The 17,933-nt window shown below is 42.7% G+C and overlaps 1 protein-coding gene and 1 long non-coding RNA gene across 8 annotated transcripts in view; both read right to left on the minus strand.

Annotated features, from left to right (window-relative positions):
• Positions 1 to 715: 715 nt before the first annotated feature.
• LOC123794961 (uncharacterized) lies at positions 716 to 13,381 on the minus strand. 5 transcript variants are annotated; one of them, XR_015726302.1, is made up of 6 exons: positions 12,735 to 13,381; positions 12,235 to 12,382; positions 11,589 to 11,696; positions 8,136 to 8,214; positions 5,727 to 5,841; positions 716 to 1,308 (listed from the first exon to the last, which is right to left on the minus strand). It is a non-coding gene; the product is annotated as an uncharacterized LOC123794961 (long non-coding RNA). The 5 variants fall into 5 exon arrangements; XR_015726303.1 differs by lacking the exon at positions 716 to 1,308 and adding an exon at positions 1,317 to 1,748; XR_015726305.1 differs by lacking the exon at positions 716 to 1,308 and adding an exon at positions 3,623 to 5,618 and having other exon boundaries at positions 12,235 to 12,345.
• Positions 13,382 to 13,439: 58 nt separating this feature from the next.
• The window catches only part of LOC148109178 (uncharacterized), a 150,562-nt gene continuing 146,068 nt past the window's right edge, over positions 13,440 to 17,933 (minus strand). The window contains exons 3-4 of one of the 3 annotated variants that reach the window (XM_087866101.1): positions 16,548 to 16,662; positions 13,440 to 15,438 (exon numbers count right to left, since the gene is read on the minus strand). In XM_087866101.1, the coding sequence (XP_087722227.1) occupies positions 15,382 to 15,438; positions 16,548 to 16,662 (172 nt within the window). In that variant the 3' untranslated portion in view covers positions 13,440 to 15,381. Of the gene's footprint in view, positions 16,663 to 17,933 lie in introns of all 3 variants that reach the window. The other 2 variants (XR_015726307.1, XR_015726308.1) reach the window with 2 other exon arrangements.

The following is a 17,933-nucleotide window of genomic DNA, read 5'->3' on the forward strand; positions in this document are numbered from 1 at the left end:
GGGCGTGTGCTGGGGAAATTGGTAAGAGTTGCTATAGCAGCTACACATAATTATTCATTTGTGACATATGTCGAGTTATGATGCATCGAAACACGGGTTAATCTCATGTTTAAATATGTCGAAGCATTGAGAAACCACAGTGCACATAATAGCATATATTTTCACATTTTGGATGATCCCTGGAACAAAGTGGAGAGTGCTGTATCCATGTCTGCCCAGAATCTGAAGCCACTGCAAAGAGAAATAGACGAATCAATTTTCTCACAACAGCTACCACCATTAATAATCACCAGAGAAGGAAAGAAACTAAATCTAAAGATATTCTCTAGAAATTCTGGCTGTAAATGGCTCCTGCCAGTTCTGGGAACACACGGTAGGTTTCCGGAGGAAGAGTAGGCATGTTGAAGTGCACAAGGAACAGAAGTAGCTCAGTGCTGAGGTTAGGGCCCCCCTCAGCCCCAGTGCTGGGCACTCTAAGGAAGACTCTTTCCCATGGAGGGAGCCACAAACTCAGCAAGCAGCAGCAAGAGTAGCCGCAGGGACTCGGCTGTGGAGGACAGGCAGCTAAGAAATGCTCAGGGTCTGGCCCCCACTAAGCTTTCCAGAGTGACAGGTTCCGCCCTGGGAGAGATCTGCTGGCCTCAGAACAACACATTGCCCAGGCAGAGGCAGTGATATCAGCAGCAGAACTGTGACCATAGCTACAGGGGCAACTCTAAAGTAGAAACTGTGAAATCAGCCAAGACAGTGAGCCTGGCTTAAGAAAAGTATATGCTATTTGTGAGAGCTAATAAGACCGACTGCAAAAGCCAGGAGAGTTTATAAAGCTCTGCCCTCCAATTGTCATCTGGAGACTGTTGGGTGGGGGGGTTGTCAGAGAGGCTGGATTCCAACAAAGAGGGGACACAGTTTCAGAGCAATGTGTTTTGTTGTCTTTGGTGGGGGAAGAATCACATACATTGTAACCTTGCTTTATCTAATTCGGATTAGTGACCTGTCAAAACACCAGTGTCACAACAAACTTTACATAGCACTCCAGTTTACAAACATCTATTCATTTAATTGATGGGAGGGAAAGTCTGAGAATTAATACAAATGGTGTGTGTGCATGCCTGAGTGAATGGGTAAGAGAATAGATGCATTGCATGTGTGTGTTATGGGGAGGGGAGGAGAACCAAGTAGACGGAAAATAAATTATATATTTAAGTGGAAGGAATATTATCCTTACCCTAGTCAATAGAGACATGTGGGTTGAAACAAGTCCAAGTGAAACCATTCTGGCCAGGAACACACCCCAAAAGGTGAAGGCTGTGGATTTAAGAAAATACTTGGAGGCTAGGAAGGAAATTAAAACCTTCAGCCTAGGAAACACCAAGTAAGATAAAAGAGTGATAAATATGAAAGTGAAATGAGCTGATCATACTGTTAGAAATTTTTCAGATATCTGTGGAATAAAACAGTTGTCAAATTGTTAAGTTCTCATTGAACATTAGGAACTTTATTCACCTATTTTATGTATTTCCTGATTAACAGAACACTTAAAACATGCTCTAATGGGGGAAAAAATTACAGAATTAACAAAAGAACTCCTGCCAAACCCCACAGCCTGTGTTCACACTTTCTATTCCATCCACATGTGTAGGAATGGGCAAGTAATCAGTAGGAAATTTCTTTTTCCAGCAAGATGCTTCATATCACAAGTCATTTGGGGAAGTTTCGACTAAATAGGTTATTTTGTAGTCCATGACCTATAATAGTGAAGAATTAGAAATTATTTTTTTCCAAAAAAAAAGAAAATTGTTTTTTCCTAGATAAAAATACTGTTTACACAATTTAGGTGAAATTTTCCCCAAATCAGGAAATATCTTAGAAATTAGTATTTGATATCTAACATGCTGAAGTAATTTTGCCTGGATTTTCCTATACCTGGTCCCAGGCTCTTTCTACAAACCATACTATTTCCTGTGAACAGCAATTGCTGATTTTTCTTGACGTTGTTGTTGTTGTTGTATAAATGTTGCAATTAGAAAATGTGTATTTTTAAAATCTCTGGCTTTGAACAAATTCCCATTTTATTTGCAACATCTTTTGTAAACTAGAGCAGACTTGAAGTATAAAGAAGATATATCTTTCCTCAGACTTCATTCCCAAATGGCATCTTTCTCAACATATTCAGATATACAAATCACATAAAATATAGGTTTATAGCAATGCATCTTCTAAACAGCTCTGAAATTTTTAAATTTTTAATTTCTCCCAAGCTAACATCTGAGCTGCCATATGTTTTGAATTTTTCCAACTCAGAGAGATTACATAGCAAGTCACAAACTTGCATGATCTAAAGCACATGACTGGAAAATCTCTAACATCAGAAGTTAGGGGTCATTGATCCACACGCAAATGGAAAAATGTACAAACCTCCAAACACAAATCTGATACAAAACTAAACTATTCTTTTCAAGTCACGAAAGAGTTTTTAAGCCTCAGTCATTTTTAAGCAGAATGTCTCAGTTGATTTATATTTCCCTTACTTGAGAATGTTTCTCAATTTTACCTGTGCTTTCATTTCTGGATGCTAAAAATGTATAAAAATCATAGGCCAAATAAATAATTCCAGCTCCCTCATTATACTGAGAAATCTACAATGACTGCTTTGCTTAAGATCAAAATGGTAGTCGTTCACTGGCAGACCCAGAGAACTCATATTTCCCTATGGAATATTCCCTAGGAATACACAGGCTCTGTTCAAGTATTTGAGGGACTCTTGTAGTGGAATAATTTGTTCACAATTTTCTAAGCATGGTTTCATTGGGCAGAACCAGGACCACAGAATTAGGGTAGAAAAGTGATATAGAGAAAAGGCCTTTCCATTTTTTATTAAATGTGTTGATAAATGACTTATATATAGTAAACTACATCCATTTAAAATACACAATTCAATGAGTTACAACAGTTGCATACATCTGTGAAATCACCATCTTAATTAAAATACAGAACATTCCAAAACCCCCAAGATTCCTCCCCATTATAGCCAATCTCTCCCTCCGCCTTTGGCCACAGGCAATCACTGATATGATTTTTATCACTCTATAGTAGTTCATATTTTAGATAAATGGCATCATATATCATGTACTTTTTAATGTCTGGTTTCTTTTACTCAGCCTAATGATTTTCAGATTCATCCTTACTGTTTTGTTTACGAGTAGTTCATTATTTTTATGTGCTGAATAGCATTCCGATGTATGGATGTACCACATCTCCTGATCCATTCACCAGCTGATGAACATTTTGGTTGATTCCACTTTTAGATTACTGTGAATAAAGCTGCTATGAACAGTTATGTAAAAGTTTTTATGTGGACATGTGTTTTCATTTCTCGAGTTATACGTAAAAGTAGAATGAATAGATTGTATGTAGATTTACGTTTAACTTTAATTTTTTAAAATATTTTTTATTATGTTAGTCACTATACAGTACATCCCTAGTTTTTGATGTAAAGTTCCATGATTCATTACTTGCGTATAACACCCGGTGAGCCATACAATACATGCCCTCCTTAATACCCACCACCAGCCTGTCCCATTCCCTCACCTCCCTCCCCTCTGAAGCCCTCAGTTTGTATCCCAGAGTCCATAGTCTCTCATGGTTCATTCCCCCTTCTGTTTACCCCCCCTTTCTTTATCCCTTTCTTCTCCTACCAAACTTCCTACTTCTTATGTTCCATAAATGAGTGAAACCATATGATAATTGTCTTTCTCTGCTTGACTTATTTCGCTTAGCATTATCTCCTCCAGTCTTGTCCATGTTGCAGCAAATGTTGAGAAATCGTTCTTTTTGATGGCTGAGTAATATTCCATTGTATATATGGACCACATCTTCTTAATTCAGTCATCTGTTGCAGGGCATCTTGGCTCCTTCCACGATTTAGCTATTGTGGACAATGCTGCTATGTTGAACTTTTTAAGAAAGTTCCACATGGTGTTCTGAAGTAGCTGTATCATTTTATGTTCCCACCAGTAGTGTATAAGAGTTCCAGTTCATTTACATCTTCACCAACACTTGTTATTGTTAGTCTTTTTAATTTTACCCCTTGTAATGGGTGTAATGGTACCTTGCTATGGTTTTAATTTGCATTTCCCTGGTGACTACTAAGGTTGAGTGTCTTTTCATGTACACAAAATATCTTCCATGAGGTGTTACTGAGGTGTTTATCTTATCATTGAGTCGAGGAGGTCTGTATCTATTCTAAATACCAGTCAGTCCCTTTGTCAGATATCTGATAGAGAATATTTTCTCCCATTCTGTGGCTTGCTTTTTTGTTTTCTTAATAGTGTCTTTCAAAGAGAAAATATTTCATGTTGCTAAAATTCAATTTATTAATTTTTTTCTTTTATGATTCATGCTTTTTTAAGAAATCTTTGCCCACTCTAAGTCAGATAGTTTTACAGTTTTAGGTTTAGGCCTCTGATACATTTGACTTAATATGGAGAATTGTGTGAGGTATGAGTTGATGTTTTGTTTTTTTTTTCTCCCATGGATATCCAGGTTTTCCAGCAATGTTTGTTGATTTTCCTTTCCCCGTTGAATTGCTTTGGCAATGTTGCTGAAAATTGTTGATCATATATGTGTGTGGTTCTATTTCTGGATTCTCTAATTCCATTAATGTATTTATCTATATTTTACCTTGTCTATATATTATTTTCAGTGCATCTTTATATTTAAAGTGCATCTCTTATAGTTAGCAGATGGTTAAGTCTGCTTTTTAAGCCATTTGGACAATCTTTGTTTCTTCATTGGAGTGTTTAGTAAATTTACATTTAATGTAATTATTGTTATAGTTGGATTTATGTCTACTATTTTATTAATAGTCTGTTGTCATCTCAATTTTTTGTTTCTCTGTGCTTCCTTTCCTGCCTTCTTATGGATTATTTTAATGTTTTTGAGATGTTCATTTTAACTTGTCTCTTGGTTTTTTAACTATACCTCTTAATTTTTTTAGTGGTTGCTTTAGCTGTTACAATATACATTACACTTTTCACAGTTCACTTAGAGTTAACATAACACCCTGCAGCTATATAGGTCCATTTACTCCTATCCCTACCATTCTTTATGTTATGATTCTGTTCTACGTATTACTTCTGCATATATTTTAAACCTCTCAAAACAACGATCTAATTTTTGCTTTTATTTTTTATTTTTAAAAATTTATTTATTTATTTATTTATTTATTTATTTATTTATGAGAGTGAGCATGCAAGTGGGGGGAGGGGCAGAGGGGAGGGAAGGAGAGAGAATCTCAAGCAGACTCTGCCCTGAGTGTGGAGCCCCATGAGGGGCTCCATCTTATGACCCCGAGATCATGACCTGAGCCAAAACTTAAGAGTCAGATGCTTAACTGACTGAGCCACACAGGTGCCCCTAATTTTTGCTTTTGAAAGTCACATATAGTTTATTTTTTTAAATGATTTTTAATAGACTTTTTTTTTTTTTAAGAGAGAGAGAACGTACAGACAAACAGGGCATGAGGCAAAGGGAGAGGGAGGGAGAGAATCTTAGGCAGTCTCCATGCCCAGTGTGGAACAATGCAGGGCTTGATCTCACAACCCTGAGATCTTGACCTGAGCCAAAATCAAGAGTTGAATGCTTAACCAACTGAGCCACCCAGGTGCCTCTAAATTCATATATAATTTAAAGAAATTAACATAAAAATAGTTTTGTACATTCACCTGTATATTGAGCTTTTCTTATTCTCCTCATTTCTTCCTAAAGAGCCAAATTTTCCTCTGGTATCATTTTCTTTCAACTTGCAGATACTCTTTCAGCATTCCTTGCATTACAGGTCTGTTGGGGACAAGTTCTCTTAGATTTCTGTATCTGAAAATAGCTTTGTTCTACCTTTATTTTTCAAGAATTTTTAAAAAGATTTTATTTATTTATTTGACAGAGAGAGAGCACAAGCAGGGGGAGCAGCAGAGGGATAGGGAGAAGCAGGCTCTCTGCTGAGCAGGGAGCCTGATGCAAGACTTGATCCCAGGTCCCTGGGATCATGACCTGAGCCAAAGGTAGATGCTTAACTGACTGAGCCACCCAGGTGCCCCAAGAATATTTTCAATGGATACAGAATTCTGGGTCGGCACATTTTTCTTTCAGCACTTTGAAGATGTTATTGCATTAAATATGGCCGCCATGGTGTCTGATGGTAAGTTTGTAATCATTTGAATCATCTTTCTCTTGTCTGTAACATGGCATTTTTTTCTGGCATTAAGATTTTTTTCTTATCTTTGGTTTTTTGCAGTTTGACCATGATGTCCTGAGACTTAGATTTCTTCAAACTTATCTTGTTTAGGGTTCACCAAACTCCTTGAATCTATAAATTCATGTCTTTCTTCATACTTGAGCAGTCTTCTATTATTATTTCTTCAAATATATTTTTCTGCCCCATTACTTACCTCCTCTACTTCTGAATTCCAATTAATGTATATCAGAACTTTTGTTTTTGTTCCACAGGTCCCTGAGATTCTGTTCAGTCTTTCTCAATCTTTTTTTTTTTTTCCTCTCTCTCTTCTTCAGATCTAATAATTTCAGTTGACTTATCTTCTAGTTTACTAACTCTTCTGTCATCTCCATTCTGATATATCTGTTGTGGTGGTTAATTTTATGTGTCGACTTGACTGGGCCAAGGGATGCTCAGATAACTGGTAAAAGTCATTCTAGTGTCTGTGAGAGTGTTTATGGAAGAGATTAGCATTTGATTCAGTAGTCTGAGTAAAGAAGAGCCTCCCTCACCAAAGTGGTCAGGCATCATTCATTCCACTGAAGGTCCAAATAGAACAAAAGGAGAAGGAAGGAAGGAAGGAAGGAAGGAAGGAAGGAAGGAAGGAAGGAAGGAAGGAAATTCTCATCAAAGAAATATAAGACTAAAAAGAAACAGAGAAATTTTAGAGCTGAAAAATATAATAACTTAAATAAAAAACTCAATGGATGGTCTAAACAGCAAAATGAATGAAAAAGAGAAAGAATCTGTGACCTGGAAGATAGAATACTAGAATTATGCAATCAGAACAACAGAGAGAACATACACTTAAAAAAAGAAAGAAAGAAAGAAAGAAAGAAAGAAAGAAAGAAAGAAAGAAAGAAAGAAAGAAGAAAGAGCCTAAGGAGCCTGGGGAATTATAATAGACCTTGTATTTACGTCATCAGAATACCAGAAGGAGAGGTGAAAGTAGGCATAGATGAAAAAGTAATCAAAGAAATACTGGCTGAAATATTCTCAAATTTAGCAAAAGACAGAAACCTACATATTCCAGAAGTCAAGAAAATCCCAAATAGGATAAATCCCCTCCAAAACACATCATGATTGAACTTCCGAAAACTAAAGACAAAGAAAAAAAATCTTAAAGGCAGCCAGAAAGGAACATTATATAATCAATAGATGGAAAACAATTTGAATGACAGATTTCTCATGGAGGCCAAAAATAAGTATCATCAAATATTTCAGGTGCTGAAAGAAAAGAACTAGAAGCTTGTAATTCTGTATCTAATAAGAATCTCCTTAAGATGGCAGTAGATATGGTAGGAGAAGCAAGATGTAGCAATTTGTTTGTGAAGTGTATTCTGGTGGCTGTGACACCTCCTTTCTCTACTATTGCCCTAGTTACCTCAGGATCCCTGCCCTGAATTCTCTAGCCAGAGAGATGGCAGATTTTCTAAGGAAGTTTTAGCCACCTCTATACCACCTGCCTCCACTGTGACCGCATGGGCCTTGGAATAAAGCATCAAAAATATGGAGAACGTTTATTCCGGTTATAAGATTAGCACATTCTGGTAATTGTAGCTAATAATACTGTATTGTATAGTTGAATGTTGCTTAAAAAGTACATCTTAAATATTCTCACCACACACACACACACACACACACACACACATAAAAATGGTAGTCATGTGACAGGTTGGAGTGTTAGCTAATGCCATGGTAGTAATCACTTTGCAATATATAAATGTATCAAATCAACATGTCCTACAACTTAAACTTATACAATGTTATATGTCAATTGTATCTCAAAAAATCAGGGAATAAACAAATGAATGAGTTAATGAATGAAAAATTTGTTCTAGTTACATGGTCCAAGTTTTACCTCCAAAATCTTTCTGCCTTTGTTCAGTCTCCAGAATCCTCAGGTAGTCTTGCTTTTCTGTATCCTGTCCAGTTTTACACTGTTATTTGTGAGAGGATTAATTCGTTAGATACTCAACTTGCCCATACCAGAAGCAAACCAGGACTTACCATTTTAAATCTTGCATTTGACTAAAATATTGGGCCCAGATATGTTATTTCCTTGCATACACTAAGACTTATTTAAAACTTTCTTAGGATATAGTTAATGACAACCCAAAACCGGATAGTGAGACTATTTTTCTGTAGTTACTCCATGTACTCTAAATCACAAAAAATCTCACTTTCTGTACTAACACTCTTACAACTTTGCTATGTTACTATGAAGTTTCAAAACAAAATTTTCATGATGATTGCATTAGAGAGTTATTCTAAAAAGGAACCAGATAATAACGGAGATCTTTCAAAAACGCCAAGTGTCTTACCATGAACTTTCAAAAAGTGGGGGATACTTGTACTTGAATGTTGCTGAGGGAGTAGATGTGAAAGGTTCTCCCGGACACAAACATCAGCAGATCCACCGGGAAAGGCACCTTCCTCAGCATGCGGAACACGGACTACCTCCTACCCCCAGAAACCTTCTCCTTCCCCCCGCTCAGGACAACCCACGACAGCTGGGAGTTACCCCAGTTCTCCTTTCTCCCATCCCCGATATCTAAGCCGTCAGCAAATCCTGTGAGCTCCATCTTCAAGATGTACCCAGAATAGGACTAACCACTCCTTCCAAGGCCACCTGTCTGGTCCACACTGGAGCCCATCTCTTGCCTGAGTTTCTGGAAAAGTGTCATCATTGACCTCCCTTGCCCATCCTCAACCCTCTGTCATCTGTTCTCAACACTGCAGCCAGGATGGCCCAGTGAAACAGGGTCCCATGGGGTCACAGCCCTGCCATGGCTTTCTGTCACACTCTGTCACCTCCCTGAGGTCATGTCCTAAGCCGTCTCCTGTGGCCATAGGGCCTTCTTGCTGCTCCTGCGTACACCTGGTATGCTCCTGCCCACAGCCTTTGCAAATGCTTTCCCTTCTGTTTAGAACGCTCTTGATGTGATATCACTCACCTTCTTTAGATCTTGACTCAAGTATCACCCTCCTAGTGAAGTACCACCTGGCCCCTATGTGAATAGCAAACACCAGCCCCACCTCCTCTTCAGCACCCCCAGCCCTGTCTCCTGCTTTATATTTCCATAGCACTTAGAATCTCCAGTCCATCTCAGCAAGGAAGAAACTGAGGCATAAACTGATGGCTTCACCACCGACCCCCCCCCAATTTCGTGCTCCAAATCCCCAGGGGAAAAGGTGCCCCAGGACTCTTCCACAGCCGGGATGCCCGGGACAAGGGGTCCACCCACCTCCTGCATCCTGAACACCATTAGGAAAGGGAGCCATATGAGGAATCCACCTGCACACGAAACCTGAAACCAGACACCTTCCTTGATGACAGGTGAGCACAAACGCTTCCTCCCCTTGCCTGAGGTGCTCATCCGAGAAAGCTGAGCAGAGATGCTTCCCAGGGTCCAAATCTCCCTCTGGCCAAGGTCCTAGGAAACAGACATCTGATCCAACCACCCTGCCAGGCTTGCACCCACTCAGCGAGTCCTAAGACCCAGAGATTTCTCTCCACTCCAGCTCAATTCTTCTCACAGAGAAGCAAACTCCAGCCTCACAAACGTGCCCATCATTAGCTCTGGAATTCCCTGGGTTGTGTCTACACTGGCCCACACAGGGATCCCATAGAGACCACTCCGCAAATGCCCTAGGGTTGCAAGCCACTTTCAAGCTGCCCTTAGAAAGGCAGAAACTGGCCCAATTAGGCACACCAGCCAAGTGACTCGATGTGCTGCAAACTCGGACAACATCCTCCCTGAACACCAACGCTTCCGAGTCCAAGCTTCCAACCTTTGCTCACTGGGCACTGAGCACCATGTCAGCATGAACACTGCTCTTTCAATTCACTGGCCTCCTAGGCCTTCCAATCAGAAACCAAGCTCCAGACACCACACTATTTTCCCTTCAGAGAGAGATGTCAAATGATGGAATAAAACATTCCCTGTGCAAAGCACACTTCTATCCACATAAAATTCCTTGGTCTTTCTCATTTGGGCAGCCCTGCAAGACCCACACCAATGAGAGATACCACGAGTTCAATTATCACGTATATATTTGACCTTGTGTTGTTCAATATTTTTATCTCAAAGTCAATGTCTCTATTGCTTTGTTAAAATAATGATAATGATAATAATTAATAATAATGATAATGATGATGATGACATGGTCACCTAAGGGTCTGGATCTCCATAGCCAGACAACATGGCTCTGGTCCAGATAAGGATGAAGACACAACCTCAGCCCATGAAGCAAACCCCACACCCTCAGGGATCCCGACACGCCTCACGGGTGAAGAGTTCCTTTGCTACACAGAGTTGTCTGAGTCCAAAGGATACAGGCAACCCCCAGCATTCATTCTGTTTTCTTCATCAATTCCCCAGCTCAAGTTGCAAGTGACTCACCAGGTCAAGCTTCCAGAGTGTAGGATGGGTAAGCAACGCCCATCCACGCCCCCGCCCCGGGGAGGCTGACAGGAGGCTCCATTTCCTTTGGGAGCACAATGTGCCACTCCCCGAGCTCCTAAAGAACCTACACTCCTTCTCCCTTTCTCCCTCTCACAAAGGCCACCAAACCCTGTGACAGCTCTGAGGCTGTTTTACTTTAACAAATAATTTCTAATATCGGAATGTGGCTCGCAGAAGAGAAAAACGTGAACACTCACAAAGGATTCCTTTAATATTTCGGAAGACTTTTCCCATTGTTTAATTAAACCACGAAATAAAAATGCACAGATAGCCCCTTCCACTAGCAGGTCCGATTCACTTCACTGATCGAAAGTAGAGCAGGAAATAAAAGAGTAACAGATGTTCTAAGGACCCGTCATGTCCATCACCTCAGGTTTGAAACTTCACACGCTTGCAAGGAAAGAAGCACCACCAAACGTCTCGGCCTGGCAACTCCGACAGTCTGAATCGGAGTGTCAGGGACAGACGATGAGGCTGTTGCTGTTTGGTGAGGCCGGTGGCCCTGAAGAAGGGGCTCGGCCAGCTCTCCACCTGTGCCTCACCTGTCCTCAGCCAGGAACCTGCTTGCAGCCCTCACCTGTCACAACTGTCACATGGGAGACTCACAGACACCCCTGGAGCCCGCCCTGCCCACACCCTGCTGCAGAATGCACTCAGATCTCCTCTGGGACCCCTGTCACCTCTACCCAGACCTGGAACTCCCCTGTCTGCTGCTCCAGGAGTCCCCCTCTTCTTCCAAAATTACACTGGCCCAAGGCTTTCCTGAGAAAGAGAGAAGGCTACCTAATGAATGGTTCACACCTTCTTTCCCCTTCTATCATATTTCTCTCCACTTGCCTTCCTACCTGTGCAAACTGTTAAGTGATGTATCCATGGAACGTGAACGTGCTCTGAGATCTCAATCTTTCATTGCAGCCTTCTCAGGCCTCCTTGTGCAATAACATACCATATCCCTAGAACAGGTAGTTTTAAAATTATTATTTACAGAATAATACAGCCCAAATCACCTTGTTTTTAGTTGCTCTTCATTAGGCAGAACAGTTTCTGTGTAAGAAGCCTTTCCATAAAGATCATCTTCCAGCAATTTCTTTCTTTTTTTAATTTTTTATTATGTTATGTTAGTCACCATACACTATGTCCTTAGTTTTGATGTAGTGTTCCATGATTCATTGTTTGTGTATAACACCCAGGACTCCATGCAATACGTGCCCTCCTTAATACCCATCACCGGCCTATCCCAATCCCCCACCCCCCTCTCCTCTGAAGCCCTCAGTTTGTTCTCCAGAGTCCACAGTCTTTCATGGTTCAATCCCCCTTCTGTTTACCCCCCATTCATTCTTCCCTTCCTTCTCCTACTGATCTCCCTGCTATTTCTTATGTTCCATAAATGAGTGAAACCGTATGATAATTGCCTTTCTCTGCTTGACTTATTTCACCTTCCAGTAATCTCATAAGGAGGAAACAGAAACTCTGTGGGATAACCTGACTCACCCAGTGTCAGGCAAGCAGTTCCAGAACTCAGCCCAGGGCTCCTGACGCTGAGCCCCTTGAAGTCACCAGCATGCCTCTATCCAAAGGAATTCCCAAAGACTCTCCTTCTGACTCCACCACCGAAGAAATGACAGAGAGAATATGGCACCTCAAAATATTGAGATGATACATCCAGTAAAGGTAGATAGTCAAGCTCAACTTTTAAACAGGAAAAGGCTGCTTTGAATAATTTTGAATTTTCCCTCGACCCAATTGTAAGAGTAAACCACCCCTTCCCTTTCTAATAAGAGTGTTTCTAGGAAACAGCTGTTCAAAATACATTCATAAGCAATAAATGAACAGAGAAAATGGGATCCCCTGCAAAGTTCTCCCTGCTCAGAAACTAAGTACCTCTTTCACCAAATCCAGAACGCTGACAAGTACTACTTAAGTTTTACTTCATGACTCAACTAGAGCAAAGAGAAAAGCCCAGGAGATGGTGGCTTAATGAGAGGTTTTACCTCCAGTCCTGACGTGGAGATGACATTTCGCCAAATGGACCTGCCGCTCTCTCTGAACACCGGCGTCCTGTGTCAAGCGGCCTCACTGACTCAGACGCAGACGTTCAAAACCTCGGGTCTCGTGGAGCCAGAGCAGAGAAGTGCCGTCAGCCGGGGAGAAGGCGGCACTTCGAACCTAAAGCCTGTACACCTGCTGCGGTTGCTGGGGGAAGGGGAAACACAGACTTGTCTTTTAGTAGTCATTATCTTCACAGCCCATTGCCACCAACCCGGGGGATAGGACGCGCAATGCTGAAGTCGGGTAACGGCTCTGGGGCTTCTTACCGCCACACGTGTGCCTGAGGGAACAGGGAACGCCCTACTGAACTCGCAGTACTGCTCAAGATCCATTACCTGCACTGTGTCGGGGGACAGGGGGCACCCCACTGAAGTTGGGGACTGTGTGGCCCTTACTCTCACTCTTGCTGGGGAACATGGGAAACCCTGAAATGTCTGTGACCCATCCCACAAGAGCTCTGCTGAGCGGGCGCCCCGGAGTTCCTGGGTCTGGGGCATACGGCCAGTTCACAGAGACTGGGCAGAAGAGACTTTCAAGGGAAAAAGAAAACTCACCTGAGTCCCCATGATAAACTCTCTCCACACGCCCTTCCAGGACCCTGCCTCCCACCCCCAGCGCCCCCTACTCCCGGACCCCCACCCCGGCACACAGCACGCACTGACTCAGCCAGGAACTCCACAGGTCAACTCTCTCAGAGCTCCCCTTCCTTGGCTCCCGGTCTGCGTCCTCGGGGTGCTCTGCGTCCTCGGGGTGCTCCGGCTCCGCCACAGAGACGTAGCTCCACCCCCACGCAGTGACTGGTTGGGGAGTGTGGTGCTTCCAGCCCCTTGAATGCCGGGCAACTCGCCCCCATGACCCGCAACTATGGGAGCACAGGGGGTCCAGGAGGCGCCTCCTTGGCTCAACGCCCTGCACAGGAGTGAGTGAGATCGTGGGCAGGGCCCCAAACACACACACACACACACACACACACACACAGCCCCTTCTGCGGACCCCTCTAGCTACAGACCACCCTCAGAGCCCTGCCCCTTCCCTTCTGCACTCACCCCCCCCCCTCCAGTGGTGTGCCTGGTTCCTGGCAAGGTCAGCTGCTCTCAGACTGTTCCAGCCTTGGGCTTTAGGAAACGCAATGCTTTCATGCATTTCCAAGGCAATTTTAAGCCCAAAAAGGAATGCTCCAAGTGGGAATAGCTTTGCCTTCTTGTCTCACCCATGGAGTGGATAGTGCTTCTCAGACCTTCAAAGCATCCTTCTAGGATGAGCCCATTTGTGCTGGAATCTATATACACATGCTTGGTTCTGCAGGGAAGGGGTCAGGATGAAGAACAGCCACCCTTCTGTGCTGTTCCAGTTGTGAACCAGGAACATTTATTTTTCACTTAAAAAGAAAACATAGTGTTACTGTCGACACTACATGAATGAACCTTTTAAAACATTTTAGAGAGAAAGGAAGAGAGTTTTATTCAAACCCAAGTCAGGACAGCTGTCTGGGAGACACAATCTTCACAAAGAAGGGAGTGCTCTGGGGAAGGAACATTTGGGGCAGGGTTATATATTTGTTCTGTTTTGTGTTACGTACAGAGTTACACATCATGATGAGGAAGAACATTCCAGAAAGTGACAGACTTTTTCTTATGTTTTCAGTATGTACAAGTCAGTATGACTTTAATCTTATGGGAGCCAGAGAGGGTCTTTTGTGCTCTTACCTTGATGTTGGCAATGGCATTTTTTGGTTATCTTTTTCTTTTTGAAGCAGATGGACAGTATGTGCTAGGGGCAGAAATAGGGCCCATGCTTTGAGGTTTTACCCAGTCATTTTGAGCTGGGTAAAATGTTAAAGGATAGCTTCCCTGGGATCAAGGAATCAAGGCTCACAGATGGTATGAGATAAAAATTACTCTTATCCTTATCATCACTACCAAATGGAGGAACTTGAGATGAAAGCACCTTTCACATAGTACAAAGAAATCAAAAGGACCCCTATAGAAGGTTACCTGTTCCGTGGTCAACACAGGCACCAGAGGCATTCACGGTCTCTGGACTCCTCCCCTTGTCCTGCCCAAATCTCTGAAGCATAGAGATCATTTACAGTCAGAATTTTAGAACTGCCAGACATCTTAGAGATGTCCGGCACCATTCCCTTGGACTACAGAATACAACAGAGTAGCTCACTGTCATAACACGAAAGTGCCCCTGGATGCACTAAGTTCTTTCTCTGCAAATTTTGGCTCTTGGAAATCATAATCCTAACACAGAAACACTATGATGGTTGGGAAGTAAATAATCGGAGGTAAGGGAATATTTTAGCAATCTTTAGAAGCACTGTCTCTTAGAAGAGGCTGAATGTTTTTAAATACTATCTCCGACCTCACAGCACACTCTGAACAGACCAGAGCCTCCATCAATTAAAAACGATAGCTCTTTCAGTAACTTTAATATCAGAAAAATATTATAGTATCTCTATTCCTAGGGATCTTTAAGTCTCTTACTCAAAGGTCCTCCACTGAGATAATTATCTTCATGATCATGATGGGCAGAGGTTAAAAGGGCTGCCGAATTTGTTCCAGTTGGCCACACAACAACAAAATCCTAATACTTCCTAGGTTTCCAGATCGAGAAGACCAGAAGTAAGAGGGAAATGGTACCCTGTATGGAAGAACAAGGGATTTGGAGTCAGTTTGGAGATCCCACTTAGGTTTCTGACACTAAAATCCTCTGTAATTCACATAGTCTCTGAGCCCTTGTCTAACCATCTAGAAAATGGGACTCATTCTATCTACATCTTAGTTTAGAAGTTTAAGAGGGAGAATGCTACACAGAGCCAGTATGGTGTCTCCCAAGAGCAGGTGCTCAGGAAGCCATAATTACCATTGGGGCTATTTCTTTTCCAGAAAAAAGAACACATGTTGAAACCATTTTTCTAGAAAGATGACTCACAAGATGATTTTCAAACCTTAAGGAAGGTCAAGAAGCTGCTATTGTGTCGTATTTCTCTCAGAAATCATGTTGTTAGACTGGTGGGGGACAATAGCACCATTATCACTAGGAGTGGGAGCTTCCCATTTCCATATGGCTATGTTGACCCCGTTGACTCAGGGCCACCAGAAAGGACAGCTGGACACCCCTTCCCCCAAAGTGCGTGTTGGCACTCATCCCCCAAGCATATGGCCCAGTGATACACATCTGAAGAGTCTCATGACTAAGGTTTTATTAGATGGTAATAAATGACCTTTTCCCAACAATAGCTAGCCCTCTCAAGGTCCTGGAAACCTTGCTTCCAAAATTGCTTAGAGTCTTACGCTAACCCTAACGCCCTCCCAACTCGAGGGTATATAATGGGCCACTCCTCATGACCCCGGTGCAGCTCTTTCTGCCCACGGGTCCTGTCCCCCTGCTTTAATAAACCACCTTTTTGCACCAAATGATGAGGGAGCAGAAGGCAAGCTGAGGACAAAGCAGGAACTGACACCCCACAACCCCCCTCCACCATGGAATGTACGTAACATTCGGGTACTGGTTTCCGCTGGCTCCGAGTCGGAGGTCCCGCAGCCAGAAGTGGCTAGACCAGGGATGTGGAGGGAATCCCATTAGATCCATCAGGAGGAAACCTCACACAGGAGTCTTAAGATTGGCAGCCATGCTAGTCACTTAGGTGGCTGTCCCATGCCCAAGACAGGCGACTTTGTATAAGGACAGCAGTAAAGAGAGGGCATCAAGTTTCTGGGTCTTATTACCATCCCGGCCAGGGTACTTACTTCCAGCCAAAAGGCAGGCTTTCTCCTTCCCATAGAGTAGCCATGGGCTAGAGGATTGCAGCCTGACCTATCGACATGAAAGGGTTCCAATAAGACCATACTCCCTGAAGAGTCCCTGGAAGGAGAGTAAAAGTAGAGGAGAGAAAGTACTCACCAATTTTGCACCAAAGCTCAGAGTCTGGATGAAAAGACTCACAGCCCCACGTTCGGACACCATATGATGAGGTTGTGGAATACAGGTGAGGTTCAGTGGGGTGGAGTCCAGAGCCAACGACCAAGAAAGAATTCAAAATTGGTACAAAATTGGTGGTTTATTAAAGCACGGGGACAGAACCCGTGAGCAGAAAGAGCTGCAGCACCAGGGTTGTGAGGGGATGGCTGATTATATCCTGCGGGGTTGGAGGAGCTTGTAAGGAAAAAGGGAGGTTGAGAAAGTACTTTCATATGTTAAAGAAGATTGAGATACTGGAGGCCTTGCTCCAGTCAAGTTGTTTTTTCCTCTAGCAAGGCATTAACATTAAAATAGTTGAGAGCTTCCTGGAAGAATGTCACACAAGTCCCGCCCAGAAGTGGGGGTGGGGGGATGTTGTAGGGTGCGAACTTGTGCCTTGTGTGCAGCCAGACTTCTGTTCCCTCATCACAGGCCACTGACAGGTAGTTAAAACAAGTGGGGAAATGTTCCTCCAGGAACTCAGCTGCCTCAATATTGATACTTTGCTAAGGGCAAAAGGCAACATCGGCTTGACATGAGCCCGACCACCAGGATCCTGTAAGTCTTCTTCAACATATAAAAATCCCTTTAGAAACTTCCTTTATCTCCATCACTCCCCAAGATACATGTTAGCAATCATCCTCTGAACATATGGCGCAATGATACACATATGAAGGGTCTCATGACTTAAGGTTTCACTAAACAGTAGTAAATGACCCATCAAGGTCCTTGAAAACCTTGCTTCCAAATTCCTAAGAGACTTACACTATCCCTAACCCCATCCCGACTTGAAAGTATAGAATCAGTCACTCCTCACAATCTCAATGCAGCTCTTTCTGCCCATGAGTCCTGTTCCTGTGCTTTAATAAAATCACCTTTTTTGCACCAAAGACATCTCAAGAATTATGTTTGCTCCTGGACCCCAACATTTTGTTGCGGAAAAATAAGAATCAGGCTGGCGAGAGACCAAGTGACACTCAGAGAAGTAGGAGAACTCGCATTTATTTTGCACCAGTGGACCCAGATGAGCTCGTGCTCCAAATTCTGGGCCCCGGGCAATGGGGTTATAGGGCTCTTATAGGGGAGTGCAGGCAGTCAGGCTCCAAGGGCTATGCTGACTGCTGGTAGGTGGGTTGAAACTGGGGGAGTGGGGGTTGCTTCAGGCGGGAACAGAA

The sequence above is a fragment of the Ursus americanus genome, chromosome 12, assembly GCF_024610735.1.
Source record: "Ursus americanus isolate L20-20 chromosome 12, mUrsAme1.1.p, whole genome shotgun sequence".
Classification (NCBI taxonomy): Eukaryota; Metazoa; Chordata; class Mammalia; order Carnivora; family Ursidae; genus Ursus; species Ursus americanus.